The sequence below is a fragment of the Myxine glutinosa genome, chromosome 1, assembly GCF_964187855.1.
Source record: "Myxine glutinosa chromosome 1, kmMyxGlut1.1, whole genome shotgun sequence".
Classification (NCBI taxonomy): domain Eukaryota; kingdom Metazoa; phylum Chordata; class Myxini; order Myxiniformes; family Myxinidae; genus Myxine; species Myxine glutinosa.
Window position 1 is genome coordinate 229,690,482 of NC_136261.1, and position 16,365 is coordinate 229,706,846.

Genomic DNA, 16,365 nt, shown 5'->3' on the forward strand with positions numbered 1-16,365 from the left:
TTCTAGAACGTTCGCACTCACTGGTTTTCTTCCATTTGTCGAGTGCCTCCCGCTCCAACCAATCACCCGTTCCCTGGGCGTGGCTATAGCCTGCCACGAGGCTGGTTGCTAGGCCAGCTGGTGGTGTGGCTCACTGCGGCCCCATTGGCGGTGCCCCAATCTGGCTTCCTGCCTGTTTCCCAAAGTCGTTGTGGTAAGGGAGGGGAATTATTTAATGAGTGCACTAAGGACCTATCTAAGTGTTTAAATGAGTGCATTGCCATAAGGGACACAGGTTTGGCGACAGAGGGGACGACAAAAAAAGGAATCTTATCCATAATCCCTGTACTACTTAGCACGCCCCGCTCCCTCGTGGCGGGGACACCAATACAGCTTATACCGACATCCCAGGCTAAACATAGAACTTATTACAAGGTAGATTCCCTATCGCGACAGTCGAAGCATGATACCTATTCAGATCTAACTGGCTCTAGATATTCCTTTACCCCCCGACATAACATTATGCAGGTCATTTTCCTGTATGATCACCAATCTTTTGGGCCAACAGGATGGCAGAGAGGTACGCACGCTCACCTCTAAGATGTCTAGCCTGGGTTTGAATCTATAAACTGTCATCAGGGTATTTCACAGGAAGGGTGATTCATCAATGCGGATCAAAGGGTATCCGTCCCTTGGACGGATGTTAAACGGAAGTCCCGTCTGCCAGCATTTGTTGGTGGACGTTAAAGATCCCATGGTGTCCTTCGCGAAGAGTAGGAGAGCTATTTCCAGCACCATGACCAAATTCCAAGTTCCTGCCCCAACCAGCAGAGGGCATTGCATCAGTGGCACAGCCACGCCCTCAGCCAATGATGTTACCCCGCAGCCTTATGCTGCATACGAACGAAGAAGAAGCAATATTTTATTTTACCAAGCCAGTTTATCAATCTACACTCACCATGTGGCCTGTTGAAGTTGTTAGGGGGTGGCGGCTGATGAGCTTGCGCTCCTGCAGCTGATGGTCGCTTCCCTTGAATCGCTAGCTGCAGATTTTCAGGTAAAGGTTGACCACGTGCAAGCAATTTGTAGGCCATTATCTGAGTGCGCAGTTGATGCAGTTGGGCAGGACTGAAAGCTGGTTGAGGTCCTTTGGGACCCACCCCGGAGCTGGACACATTGCCAGCAGCCTGAGGCTCAGGCAAGGCAGGTGAGGGCACTGTAGGGCCCGATGGCGTGGCCATGCCACTTGACATAGGGCTCGGTGCATGTTCCGAAACACCCATTGGAGAAGGGTTTGGTGATGGATATCCTAAAGATGAAAAAAGAAAGACAGAAAATAAATTAGGAGGGAAACAATAAAATTAAAGAAAATCTAAAAAACTCTATTTGGAAGATATACATGGGTCATCCCAAAATTGTCATCACACTACAATAACAGACATGATCATTTACAGATTGTATTCATGTCAGAAGTGGACTTGAGGAAGGTTGACGAGGGTAGAAAAGATTATGGTTTTGGATTGGGGATGATCTGATGGTGGTGAATAGCTGTCTTGAAGACCTGACTGTGATGGCATTTGAAAAGAGGGAAGGGATGGAACTGGAGCATACACCAGAGACAGACTTAACAAGGTGCCACCATGTCTTAGAGGAGGGAGACAAGTTTAAAAGTTCATTCTTGAGGATGGACAGATGTTGTTTTCTGGCTATCCTGAGAGTGGATACACACTTGTGGACTTTTTGGAATGCACCGAGATTGCCTTCGGTTGGATTAGCCTTCTGAGAAGGGAAGCCAAGTTGTTTCAGAGCAACTCCCTCAACACAGGATTCAGTGTACCATGGGTAAGAAGAGAGGTAAGATAATTATTGAAGATGGGATGGGATTAATCCATGCATGAGAGAGAGAGAGCAGGTTTCTGTGGAAGAATTCCCAGGCTGAGTTAACATCAGCGGCAGTTGATATGGGAGACCAGCCATGAAGATAAATGGCTGCCTGTAGTTCCTGCCAATCTGCCTGAGTGAAATGCCAGATTCACCGGCATTGAGGCAGTTCTCTGAGAATAGCCAGAGAGATGTAAAGTTTCACAATCATATGATCAGATGAATCAATTGGAGCAGAGGAAGAGCACGAGTCATTTGCAGGAAAGTTAGTCATCATCAAATCCAGGAGGGAGGATTTGCCATTGCGAGGATTTGCCATTGAGAGAAATCTGGGTGGCACTTAAAAGTTCACAGATTAAGTCAGTCCCATGGAGTCACAGATGTCCTTTGCCGAAGTACCATGACTGGTGAGAGAAGTACCAACAACCAACCAATTTGCATTGTGACAATTGAAATCACCACATACTGACATACGAGTTAGAGTTTGGATGAGTGGTTCAAAGTTTGTTCATGTTGAGAGAGAGAGAGAGAGAGAGAGAGAGAGAGAGAGAGAGAGAGAGAGAGAGGTTGAGAGAGGTTGAGAGAGGTTGAGAGAGAGGTTGAGAGAGGTAGAGAGGTTGAGAGAGGTAGAGAGAGGTAGAGAGAGGTAGAGAGAGGTAGAGAGAGGTAGAGAGAGGTAGAGAGAGGTAGGTAGAGGTAGAGGTAGAGGTAGAGGTAGAGAGAGAGAGAGAAAGAGAGAGAGAGAGAGAGAGGCAGATGGAGTCGTCACTGTTTGCAGGATGGTACAACACACAGATGAACAAAAGGTGCGAGTGGAGAAGGATTCCCAGCCAGAGATATTCATGGGGGTTGGGAGGTGTAAGATCAGTACAAGTGCAGTGAGAATTGAGTTATTGATGTAAAAAATGCAACTCCACTGCTGGGATGTGCTTCAGGCCTATCAAATCGGAGGAGACAATAACCAGGGAGAGACACTAAGGAGTCAGAAACTTCATCTGGGAAGGATTGTGTTAAACAGATTATGTCTGGTTTATCGTCAACGGCCTGGATTGAGAGATCTGCTAGGTTCGAGTGGAGACCTCAGGTGTTTGAAGTCCACACAGTTAGGGGGGAGGAGGCGTTGGGGGATTGCAGGATGGGGGGGGGGGGGGCTTTGGGGTGAGTGGAGTGAGAGTTAAGGTTTGAGTTTGAGGGGTGTGGAGGAAGGTTTGAGTGGGTGGGTGTGGGGGAATGTTCGAGTGTGTGGGGTGCTGTGGAATATTTTAGAGGGCAGAGTGAGGGGGAATCATTATTGAGGTGGTGGGGTGAGGATGGATGCAGAAAGGGGGGACATTGAGGGGTGGAGTTGGAGGCTTATTTGGATTCTTAATTCCAAGCTTTGACAAATGGAGATAAATGGGATGGGAAATAGGATTGCTTGTTGAAGGGATGGAGAAATGTGGCACTGTATGAGCAGTGGGAGGAAGGGGTTGATGGACCAAGCGCTGAGCTGACAAACAGCTCTGAAAAATAATCCTTGTGAAGAAGAGACATATATTGTGTTGGACAAGGAAAAAATGTAGCATTTATGAAGGAGATACCAAGGATTGAAATGCATTTTTAAAATGATTTTAAATGCTTTTAAAGGAAGAAGAAGTGTTTATGTTTAATGTTCAACTCTTCAGCTTCAGTTCCATCAAGACCCAAATGCTCTTCACACATTCTGGGTTCATGCTCCTTCAGAAAATGCAACTTCGGCATCACAGACACTGATAGTACTTGTTTCCATTTTCTATAACTGACTGATGTAAATTCACATCATCAGCTATGACAGTTAAGAGGGACAAATACTGTAACAGAATGCAACCATCCCATTTATCTGAGGATTAGAGCTTATCCTCGCATCAATCCAAGAATTGGCTTTCTCGGTGGAAGAAAGCAAGATACCCCTCACATCTTACCACTATAAAGCAATTATCTATTTTATAAACCTGTTGGATTGTACAAAATAGAATTCCTACAAATGCCTGATAAATAACCACCTTTAGAGGCCATTTTTCCCCGCAAAGCGGGGGTTGGCCTTTTTCGGGGACCGTGGTTGTTGTTGTTTTTCGGTCCCCTTTTTGAAGCAATGTTTTACGGCCGGATGCCCTTCCTGACGCCAACCCTTTTTGCCGCCTTTAACGACAAGCAGGGAATTACCAGTGAACTGGTACTCAATTTGCCGACCTCGGAAGGATGACAGGCTGAGTCAACCTCACCTGATAGAAAGATTGAAAACAATTGAAGTTTTCCCCAAAGTGCAATTGTATGTTTTGCATCTTCACTGTAAAATAAACGGTTGTCTGCAGCTCAGCAGGAAAGCAGTATGTACCTATAGACCTGCTGGTAATATAAAATTGTCGGTGAGAAAGCCGAGCCAGCCATAATGGGCAATGATGTCATCCAAGAGAGCATAGTTGTTGGACATCAAACACTCGGGATGGGCTTGGAATTATGTCACACGTAAATTAGTCACAGTTATTCACATATTGACCATCACAGTCATCTCACGAGATCATGCTGCTCTCACTGGATTTCAGAAAGATGAAGAGAAAGCATTTTCTATTGTGCAGATGAGGTGTAAAATGGCGACACAAAAGGATACGACATTGTATTTAATGACCTACACCAGTAATGCATTTTAAGACAAGACAATGGCACTTCCGCACAAAATAAATAAATAAATTAAAAATCCCTTGGTAACGTGTGGTGAAATTGGAAAATGAGAGAACGACACTTCCTTTATCAACACTTGCCGAGCAGTCAACCCTCCGGAGGCATATTTGGATTGTGCTTGACCGGCCAATAGTTTCTGCTCGGTAGGCCACTGTGAGTGTTTATACATGTTCATGAGCCAACCCAGTGTGAACTGTTGGCCGTTCACAAGGCCTAGGGGTAAAGAGCACCGGATCGAGACTTAGCAAGACTTTCTTCATCACGTTTGCACACTCGCCATCACACTTAACCAACGGCAAGAAAGGCAAGATAGTGAGCTCTAGCAAGGACAACATGCCAGTCTTGAGAGCCCTCTCATGCACGAACTCTGACCAAACCGTGGTCCGAGGAGTTAGTGAGTGCAGAGTCCGATTTTATGATCCAGCAGAAGTACTGAGGCTGTGTATTTCAATCTGTTTCAAGAATTCAAATTGATAGAGATTAATAAATTGCCAGTTCAATGCAGGGTGAAGCTGAAAAAAAAAATTATATATATATATATATATATATATATACAATATGTATATGGAAGGAGAATACAAGATAGTCAAGAAGACAATCAACGGAGCAGGTCCGACCCAAAGAAGAATTTATGTTTCAACACATTTGACTCCACTTTGGGTGATAGAAAATGTAAGCTGCCTAGGTAAGCTCAGCTGACTATGCTGAAGCATCTGAGAATGTACCAAGCTAAGGGTGTGTGTGTGTGTGTGTGTGTGTGTGTGTGTGTGGTTGTGTATGTGTGTGTGTGTGGTTGTTATCTCCAAATGGGGGATTCAGAAGATGGAACAGAGCCTTCCCAGGTCTCAAAGTATCCACATGCGCGTGTGCGTGCATGTGCATATATGTGTGTGTGCTTTTTGGGGGGGGGGGGGGGGGTGCAAGTGTGTGCGTGCATGCTTGTGTAAATTAAACTGTAATGCTGAAGGAGCGCTACAATGCCATATATTTTCATTGTTCTGGATGTAGTTGAAGGAAATATCAACTCACGTGTAACAGCCGTTCGCTACAAAATGCTAACCAAGGTGTCCTGACCATCCTCTACATCTCACTTGGTCTGATTCTGCACAGCTGATTGGAGAATATAAATGCATCCTTTGTGGGTTGTCCTGGAAACTCGAATGTCCAAGTAGGTAAAGTATAGACAATGCCTCCCAGGAGCAAGACCTGTGTGGATGCTAACCTGTAGAATAAACCGGCCTTTTTTACTTGTGAATTTGAAGATTCGCAAGTATATTGTTTGGTCTGGTCTTATATTCTGTCTGTCTGCCTATCTGTTTGTTTGTTTGTTTGTTTTTATGTTTGGTCAATCGCCTGCAGGTCATATTTTTACTCCGATCTTCATGAAACTCAACCAGCTAGAAGAAGTGTTCACAAGCTAGAAGCGTATTGTGTTTGAGGTCAATAGGTCAAAGGTCAAGGTCACATACATCAATTTTCATCCAATTGACTTTATATAGTATATATATATATATATATAACCGAAAAACACAGGTAGACGGTGAACCCTTGGCATGGTGAAGCCTCGGTCGACCGATGTGTATGTCTATTAATTATGTACTGTTTGAACGCAAGTTGGACTGAGTACGTCTATTAATTACTTTTTATTAGACCTTGACAACATCTATTAATTACGGACTATTGGAACGTACCTTTTAGACATTTTGACCTTTATACTCCTTAGACCTTTTCGACCCCTTTATACCATTTTAGGTAATTTTAGACCTTTGGAACATTTAAGACCCTTTATACCCTTTTGACTTTACACCCTTGAGACCGCTTTAATCCTTTCGACCCCTTAAAAACCCACCATACCTTTAAGACCCTTTAGACCGATGACCTTAATACACTTTAAGCGTGTAACTACTGTTCAAACATACCCTTTAGACCTTTGGGCCCCTAAGACATTTTGAACCCATTAGAGCCATTGTAGACTATTTTAGACTTTTCAAGACCCTTTAGACCCTCTAGACAATCTTGACCACTTGAGCCTTTTGACCCTCTGGACCTTTTACACCCCTGAAAACACTGGAGACCTTTACACCATTTAGACCAATTAGGCCCCTTGGCCCTTCGACCTCTTAGACCCATTAGACCTTCTTTAGACACTTTAGACTCCTTTAAACCCTAACTACTATTGGAAAATGCCCTTCAAATTCTTAGACCCCTTTAGACCTCTTAAAACCTTAGACCCCTTAAGAACCCCATAGACTCTTATAGAGCCCTATAGACCATTTGGACCACTTGAAACCTTTAGACCCTTAGATCATTTAGACCTGTAGACCTATTAGACGTCCTTAGACACACAACACACAAACATTTATGGAGTCTTCTGACGATACACGGACTACTTTTTCAGCAAGTAATGCGCAATCTCCACCCACCTGGAGGCTGGGTACTCTGCTAGGTTGAACAGAATTTGCATATTGGGTCACTGAATTGGTTCACCAATCAAAACCTAGAAGCATATTGTTATTTGGAATTTGCAAGTCCAGTATTATGCTATGCACGACATCTTTCTTGTTTATTTATTTGCCCTTTTAGCCTTTTAGTTTTCAATCGTAAAAATACTGCAGGTTACTCAGGTTATGTTTACAGTAAAAAAAAAATTATATACACCAGTTTGTGCTAAGAAATATTTTTTGCAACCCCTAGATCTACTTTAGAGTGGTGCAACCTTTTGGTTGGTTCGATGTATGCTTTTGTTCCCCCCACAAAGTCACACTGAGCATGGAACCCAAAAGATTACCTGGTTAGTCAAATGGTTTTGCGAGTTGAGAAAGTTTGGGAATTCCTGTTCGACATATTCTTCATCCTCTTCAATGCAGTTCATCCAGCAGTCGACTAATCTTTTGATCCCAGCACAGAAGTCTTCATTCTGAGAGTGTCCTTAACACAGTGAACGTAACTGTGTTAACCTCTTCATTAGATGCAAAACGTCTTCCCCTAAACTTGGTGGATTTTTTAATACACACTTTTTCCTTTGTCCAAAATGTATTGGTGGATTCCGTAGGTACATTTTTCTTCTCAATCACTATTAATTAAACAAGTATCGAGGTCTTCTTTACTGAAGCTGTCACAGTCATGTCCTTGGTAATATATGCCATTATTTTAATTTCCAAAATAAAAAACAGTCTGAAAAACCTGATGTTTACCAGACAAATCGGCGAATAACGAGTCATATACATGTATTTTATGTGACCAACTAGGCCTTTCACCAAAAATCATTACAAGTAGGGTGATGGAACTTTGAGACAACCCTTATAGGTATTTGGGGAAAACAATTCCTGTATTTTGAAGCCTTCTATTCTCATTTACGGGAATATAATTGGTACATGTTTCATTATAACTGAGAATGCAAAACATTTTTGTGCCTTACCTTGGGAATGCTGATCCATAGGGCTGTGTGGTGGAGCCATGCCTGACATGTTGGGCCTCATACCGATAACCCTCATCTGCCCATACCCTCGACTGTCCTCCAAACTCTTATCTGTCATGCCCTCCATTGGCTGCCATGATAAGAGAAAAACAATGGAAGAAAAGACAAGCAAAGTCAAGCAGATTGAGGGAGCGGGAGAGCTTTTGAGGACTGAGAAGGGCTATTTTCATTGGTATATTACAGGCATTCCCAGCCTGAAGACCGAATGTTTCAGCACAATAGACCACTTGTCAATACCATTCTTTGTCATGTGTCCATTTTCTGCACATGTTCAAACTGTCTAGCAGCTGTGAGCATAACTAGTACACAGAATAGGTGGGGGCACGTTGGCATTTTTATTTATTTTGTTGTTATCAGCAGACATGCCTGAGAATTGTTATGCATGTGTGTCACAAGTCCTTGGAGGCCTGTGTGTGTATTTCTGGATGAACATGATCTATTCAATGTACAACCTGATTGCCAAAATGAAACTTGTAAAAGCTCTCTTTATAATATACCAAGGCAAAACACACCATTTTAGCACAATAAATGTGAATTGTACAACAGAAAATCAGTGGGGAAACCACTCTTCGGTGGGAAAATTAACCTTTCCACTCCTCTAGGTCAATAGAGATTGAATTTGTTGAATACACCTCCACCCCTTACCTTCCACACCCCTTCCCCCACTCCTTACAAACTAACCTCTAATGGAAAATCCAATATAATGTTTCTTATATGTTTATGAAGCAATGAAATAAATACGATTTTAAACATTTTCCTGTGGTTATTAGGAGATGCAGTGAAGTGTGTGGGAAATGCATTAAAATGACAGTTTATATACTTGACTAGCAGCTTGAATCGGTGGTAGGCTAAATTGACAAACTGGGTAATGTACATACATATATAGGGGGCTGTAAAAGTAGGTATACAGTAAGGATTAAACCAGTATTACATCGGGGAGCCGTTGACTGGCCACCACGTTCGCCGGATCTCACCCCTATGGACTTCTTTTTCTGGGGATGTGTAAAAGACAGGGTTTTCGCACGCAAGCCACGTTCTGTTGATGCCATGATTCAGTTCATACGGGAGGCTTGCCAGGAAATTGATGCTGATAAAGACCTTTGTGCCAGAGTGTGCATGGGTATCCACACTCGACTAGTGGAGTGTGTGAATGCCGGGGGCAAACAGTTTGAACATTTGAGGGATTAATATGTTTATTATTGATATGTTTATTATTGATATGTTATTATTGATATGCTTGTATAATCAATAAAATACGTTTTGTGCGCACGTTTTGTTTTTCATTACTGTATACGTACTTTTGCAGCGCCCTGTATATACGTATAAATATATATATATATATATATATATATAATATTATATATATATATATATATATATATATATATATATATATATATATATATATTATATATATATGTATATATATATATATATATATATATATATATATATATATATATATATATATATATATATATATATATATATATATATAATATATACAGACTTGGCATTTAATATGGAATTTTTTTTTTTCTTGCCTTGGGTTTACTTTCTGAACTCAGTATATCAATCTGGTGAGTTTATTTTACCCTTCGGTGATGTCTTTGTTGAAAGAACCATGTCACTGATTGTCTTTCGCAGCAAGAAGTCAATAACAGGATCATATCACAGGTGGTGTGACAAAATGTAAGGACAGGTACATTTGACGATTGGCTTCACAATCGGGTATATAAGGGTTGTTGCGTTCTGTATTAGTGGAAAACAACTGCTGCACATCTACAAAAGTTATTGCCGCTTCCTCTGGAGATGGTCCGTCAACTTGACAATGCTGTTTGTCATGGAGTGGTGGCTTTACGAAATTCTGGCATGAAACAGCGTGCTATTGCTCGGCAGTATGGCATCACTCAAGGTCAGGTGTCAAAGATCCTGAAACGAAATGCTCAGAGGGGTGTCCCTACTCCAATACCGAGGCCAGGACGTCCACGCAGAACCACAAGGAGAGATGATCGCCAGCTGCACCGGTTAGTCTGCAATGGCCATACCAAGTCAGCTAATCGGCTTAGGGCTGAGTGGCAGCAACTGACAAATGTGCCTGTATCCAGAAGGCTAGTCAACCAACGACTGGTTCAAGCAGGCTATCGTGCCAGGCGTCCCCTGAGAAAGCCACGCCTGACCAGACAACACAGCCAGCGCCGATTGCAGTGGGCCAGAGAGCACCGTCAATGGCAGCCAGAGCACTGGAATCACGTGACCTTCAGTGACGAGTCTAGATTTCTGGTCTATCGTCAAGATGGCCGCGTCCGAGTGCGCAGACAAGTGCATGAAGCCCACAACGAAGATTGTATAGTGCCAAGAGTCCAAGCTGGAGGTGGTGGGGTGACCGTTTGGGCTGCTTTTCATGCAGGGGGCAAAACTGACCTGGTTGTTCTGAATGGAAACCTGAACCAGTTCAAGTACAGGGTCATTCTGGAAGAAACATTGCTTCCATTTGCTCGTGCAGCCTTTCGAGGAAACTTTGTCTTCCAAGATGACAATGCACGGCCTCATCGTGCTCGCATGATCCAACACTTTCTTGCTGACCGTGGTGTAGAGCATATGGAGTGGCCTGCCATGTCCCCGGATATGAATCCGATAGAGAACTTGTGGGCAGAATTAACACGTCAAATCAACAACTTGGACAAGCAGCCGACCTCTGTGCGTGAATTGCAGCAGACTATTGTCACTGCATGGCAAGCGATTCCTGTCCAAACCTTGGCAAATCTCGTGAACAGCATGCCTCAACGTGTACGTGCTCTCCTGAATGCTCGTGGGGGTTACACTAAGTACTGAACTGTAATTTTACTGTCCGTAATCCCAGTCATAATTTAGCTTTTGTTTTTGTTGAAAAAAAAATTGGCTAATGTGCAAAATAAAGAGATACTTCTGGAAAAAGGACAGAAGTTTAACACAGTACTGTCCGTGAATTGAGTTCGATATCAGTTTACATCACTTTCAAGGATCAATTTATTTGCTTCGAAATGTCAAATATGGTTTTTGTTTCTTTTAAAGGTCACATTAACAAAATCTAGAATAATTTCAACATAATTCCAATGAACTTTTCATTCTAAGTCATCTTGAAAAGTAAGTTCACCCAACACAAAAAAAATATTCCATATTAAATGCCAAGTCTGTATATGCATATAAATATATATATATATATATATATATATATATATATATATATATATATATATATATATATATATATATATATATATATATATATATATATACTGTACATATATATATATATATATATAATATATATATATATATATAATATACATATATGTATGTATTGTCACGGCCAGGGGTTCAGGTTATGAGGGGGTTAGCCTCCATTCCCTCCCGAACTTATCGGACCGGAGGCTGCCACACACGAATAACTTTGTACTTCGGCAGGTTGCGAACCAGCAACTACGAAAGCTAATTGGTCCATCGCGCGATACCAGGGTCCAATCGTCTAACACCACTTACCTGTACCACGTGGCAGTTGCAATCAGGGAACGTACCCTCCAACAGTGTACCACTTTTGTTCCCGCATGGAAATTTAGACGGCCAAGCAACCGTTGGTACCCACCACGCTGATGTTAATTTTGTTTTGGCCGATTGCTACTCTGAGTGCGAGCAATGGCGGGCCATGAAAGAAAGGACATTCACGGACAGTTGGAAAGGAAATGTTTAACGATTTGATTCATTTACAAATATGTACAGTGCAACTTATCGATAGGAAAGAAAAAGGGACAAGAGGCAGAAACTTAGCTTAATCTATGCCTCATGATGAATACGACAAATAAAACACGACAAACAAGGGCACCCAGCACACATTCACGGGGGAGGGGAAGGAGAAACAAACGTCGGGATCCTGTTACCAAACGTTTCTTTGTTACCTGATGCTCCTCCTCACGACGACCTTTGTCTTGATGTCTCCACCGAGCACCACGAGTAGGTAAAGGACCGGAGGCTGCCACACACGCACACTTCTATAGTCCATTTGACTAGCCTTCGGGTGACACCGTCACAATTTCGGTCTTCGAGGCCGGCCGATAGGCACAGTGTGACCGGAAGGGACGAGGTTCTCCTGACCACGTGGCCCTTGACTTGGTTTGTCCGCACAATGCGGGCGCTTCCAGGATGAACTTTAGCCGGGGAGCGTTTGGGCGCCCCGGTGTGATACTGTCGCCCACGTGCATAACAACTTGTGAGTGCACGTGGGTCCCGGCGGTCCCACTGGCCTAGCGCTACCATGTTTAGACAGCGAACTCCGTCCCCGGGCACCACGTCTGACTCTCTTATTCAGGGAGCATGGCGGCGTGGGCACGGTAGGACACCCGTGGAGCCCCGGCGGACCAGGGACGCGCGAGCCTACGCGTTAGCGTGCTACGGCGGAATCAACGGCTTCGGCCACGGCCGAGCCGATACTCGGCCCGGTCGCCCGGAAATGAACTGGTTCGACGCCCGCGCTAGAGAGGTCGCGGGCAACTGAGATGTATTAACAAATTAGTTAATTAATTTGAGACGTCCGATTTCTAGTGTTTGGAAATTTGGAAGAGCTTGACCCTAGCCTTTCCCTTGCGAGGGCAAGGAGGAACTTAACACTTGACACTTAAGCTTAGTTTGAAGTACACCCTGCCAGCGCCCACGGCGGGACGGCAGGGCAACCCGAAGGGACGAGGTTCTCCTGACCACGTGGCCCTCGATCTGGGAAGCGAGAGGCGTTCCATTAGTGGACGCGCCCCTCACGCCCGACTTTTGGGCGGCCCCGGCAGGCCGTTTGTTTTGACGTTCCGTGACAGGCCCCGCACCCCCACCTCCGGGCCGACCGGGCGACCGGAATGAATCCCGGTGTCCCGATCCGAACCTTCAGAGCGGGCCGGCTGGGGAGTGCCAAGCACCCCGTACCTGCACTTTCCGTCCCTGCGGTCCCAAATACCGGAACCACCCGAATACCACTTTATTTGACAAAATGAGGTGCGGCCTACAGCCTTAGAAAACCGACCCTATATAAGTCAATACCTCCAACGACATAGGCGCGCATTCGTGCCGCGTGACGTGGTGACGTCATCGCGCTTTCACCTTAAAAGATTTATTTGATATAAGTTAATATTTTGATATAAGCCTTAGAAAACCAACCCTATAGAAGTCAAATGGAAGTCAAACCCTAGCCTTCTCTGCCACACACGCGGAGACGCCCCTCCGAACCGGTGTCCCGATCCGAACCCTAGCACAAGTATGAAGAGACAAAGGTGATCCGCGGCACAAACTTGAGCTGGCAAAAAGCGTCGGGAACTCGGCAGAGTGAGTGTGTCGGGAAACGTGCAGGTAGGAGCCAAGGACACATGGAGAGTGAGCACGCCGTGATCTCGTGCAGAGTAAAGAGTAACGTCATGGCCTCGTGAAGAGTAACCATGGCCTCGTGAAGAGTAATGAGAAACGTCATGGCCTCGTGAGGAGTAAAGAGTAACGTCATGGCCTCGTGAAGAGTAATGAGTAACGTCATGGCCTCGTGAAGAGTAATGAGTAACGTCATGGCCTCGTGAAGAGTAAAGAGAACGTCATGGCCTCGTGCAGAGTAAAGAGTATGTCATGGCCTCGTGCAGAGTAACGTCGTGATCTCGTGCAGCGTAAAGAGTACGTCATGATCTCATGCAGAGGAAAGAGTACGTCGTGGCCTCGTGCAGAGTAAAGAGTACGTCGTGGCCTCGTGCAGAGTAAAGAGTACGTCGTGGCCTCGTGCAGAGTAAAGAGTACGTCGTAATCTCGTGCAGAGTAAAGAGTACGTCATGGCCTCGTGCAGAGTAAAGAGTACGTCATAGCCTTGTGCAGAGTAAAGAGTACGTCGTGATCTTGTGCAGAAAGTGAGAGTCCAGCCCAGCAGCAGAGCGTCATGCAGGCATGTGCAGAGTGAACAAAGGCCAAGGCCTTTCTGTCAGGCCCTAGCGAGGGTGGGGGCTGTTCAAGAAGTTATCGGGCTCTCATTGGCTCCATCCCGCCCCCACAAGCCCCTCGAAGGGACTTTTACCGTGACGCTCTTTGGCAAAGGGACTTTTACTGTGACGCTTGGATGGTATATGCCTTTGAGCCTGTGTGCATTGCCTGGCAAAATATCCCTTTATGAGTGGAAGGCCTCGCTTCCCATCGCCAACGCATGACATACAATTTATTTGCTCAGACAAATGGAAATTTGCCCTTAGGACTGTTACTGACACGAACATACACATAATGGCCGCGAGGCACAGAGCCAGCCCGAAACCTCCCATTATAGTGGAATCCGGTCAGAACAAATACAGTCTCTGCACAAACTCTTTTTGTTTGCAAAGAACAGAAGCTTGTGCGTGAATAAATGTGGCTTCAAAAACACGTAAATGTGCTTCAGTACGTGCAAATGCCACAATCTGGAACAGTTAGGCCCCGATAACCTTGGGCACATTCAGGATTGTTCAGGAGGTACTGACTAATAGAGGAATCACTCTTTTGAGCAGACATGCTTGTTGGGTTCTTGCACATGCGGGTTGGTTGTATACGACTAAACTCCAAATTGTTCCGGATTGTCGATGGGATATGCTGCTTCATCCAGTCCTCCAGTCTGAGGGATGTGCGACCTATGCACCTGACATCACACACTCGCACTGAAATTCATAAATAACATTGTTCAGTTTTGTGGTAGGGAGCACATCTTTCTGGATAGGAATGAAGGAAGCAATTTGTGGGAAGTGAAAATCACTCCAGTTGCAACAGAGTTAGAACCTTCTGTTTCACCTGTCGTTCAAACTTTTAAGAGATTTTACCTCTCCATGGTAGCTTGAGGTAAACAGGGCACTTCTCTGGTCCAAAACAGCATCTTTAGATTGATTGGCAGTTTTGCATTGTATAAACCCACAGATTAGTCGTTCATGGTAGCGGTTGTCACGCAAAATGGTTTTGATGCTGTAGGGGAGGGGGTCAGAGGGTTAAGAGAACAGAAAGTGCTAGAATGGATGAGATGTTTTTTAAAAATTAAAGAGGCCACCCATTTTGATGTGAGAGCAACAGACCTTGTGCCCCAACGTCATGATGGGAGATGACAATGTTAAAATATTTTAATTGCATTAGATACCATGTGGCACAGGTGTGATGCTGAGGCCCTACCCAGAGGAGAGAGCAGTACTCCATAATGCTACAGACAAAGATCTTGTCAGCTGAAACTAGTTCTGATATTTCCCGAAATGGCTCACCGAGTCTGTGGCTAACTTTTGAGGGAATCTTTGCTACTGTTTGGCCCAGAAAATATCATGACTGACTGATGGTGAGGCCTAGACATTAAAAAAAACTGAACCTCTTCCAATGGTTGAGCATGAGAATATATAGGTGGCCTCATTTGATTATCCTTCCAGGGTGATAGGTGATGCTGCATTTTCCAGCAATGAAGGACATGTTCCATATATACTGATGAACATCTAATCTGTTCCACATCATCAGAGAATAGCACAGCTTCTGTCTGCCTGTCAATGGGGTCAAGGTTTGGGCTCTAATCAACAGGATCAAAAATCACACAGGCCCGTTCTGGAATGCTATTTGATCAAATCTGAATATACATTGAATCATTCAAAATGGATAATTACCTATTTTAATGATCATGACATTAGCAAAGAAGGAAACAAGAGGCAGCTACAGTATCTCAGCATATATGACTCACTAAAAACATGAAGCAAAAAGTGGTTTGAGGCTTTATTTTTTTTGTATACAAGATCGAGGATCGTGTAAGAGCTAACATTAATGACAAAAAAACAAACGGACACATCTATCTATAATTCCAGTAATCTCTGTGTGTATGTTTGTTTGTACGTTTGTATGTTTGTATGTTTGTATGTCTGTGACCGCTGTTTCTCGACAACTACCGGTCCGATATACTTGAAACTTGCCAGGTATATTGCTGGGGACCCGAGGATGTGCCTTTTCAAGGTTTTAAATTAATCGCAGAAGTAGTTACCGAGCTATGTCCAAAAAACGATTCAACCAATCAGAGAGCAGCGAGCTATCACGTGTGCCGAACGTGGCGAACAGACTCTGCCTCGGATGGCACATTTGAGAGCGTATTCATTTATTTCCCGTCGGCAAACTATGTTGCCGTTAAACTATGTTTTAAAACTAATTAAAACTAATTTGCGATTCATCGTAACTGCGATTTGCGACCTTCCGGACAGTCAAATGAGGACGTCACTTCCGGACTTACGTAGCGGCTAGCGGGCGCCATTTGGAGGAGCTGGGAGGACTCAGTCGTGATAGAGTGAGCCTGAGTGAGTATA

The 16,365-nt window shown here is 44.1% G+C and overlaps 1 protein-coding gene across 8 annotated transcripts in view; it reads right to left on the minus strand.

Moving 5' to 3' along the window:
* Positions 1-16,365, minus strand: part of SMARCA4 (SWI/SNF related BAF chromatin remodeling complex subunit ATPase 4) — a 172,499-nt gene that overhangs the window by 114,855 nt on the left and 41,279 nt on the right. For 6 of the 8 annotated variants that reach the window (XM_078784783.1, XM_078784751.1, XM_078784772.1 and 3 more), the window contains exons 3-4: positions 7,976-8,105; positions 938-1,288 (exon numbers count right to left, since the gene is read on the minus strand). In XM_078784783.1, the coding sequence (XP_078640909.1) occupies positions 938-1,288; positions 7,976-8,105 (481 nt within the window). Of the gene's footprint in view, positions 1-937; positions 1,289-7,345; positions 7,486-7,975; positions 8,106-16,365 lie in introns of all 8 variants that reach the window. The other 2 variants (XM_078784800.1, XM_078784794.1) reach the window with 1 other exon arrangement.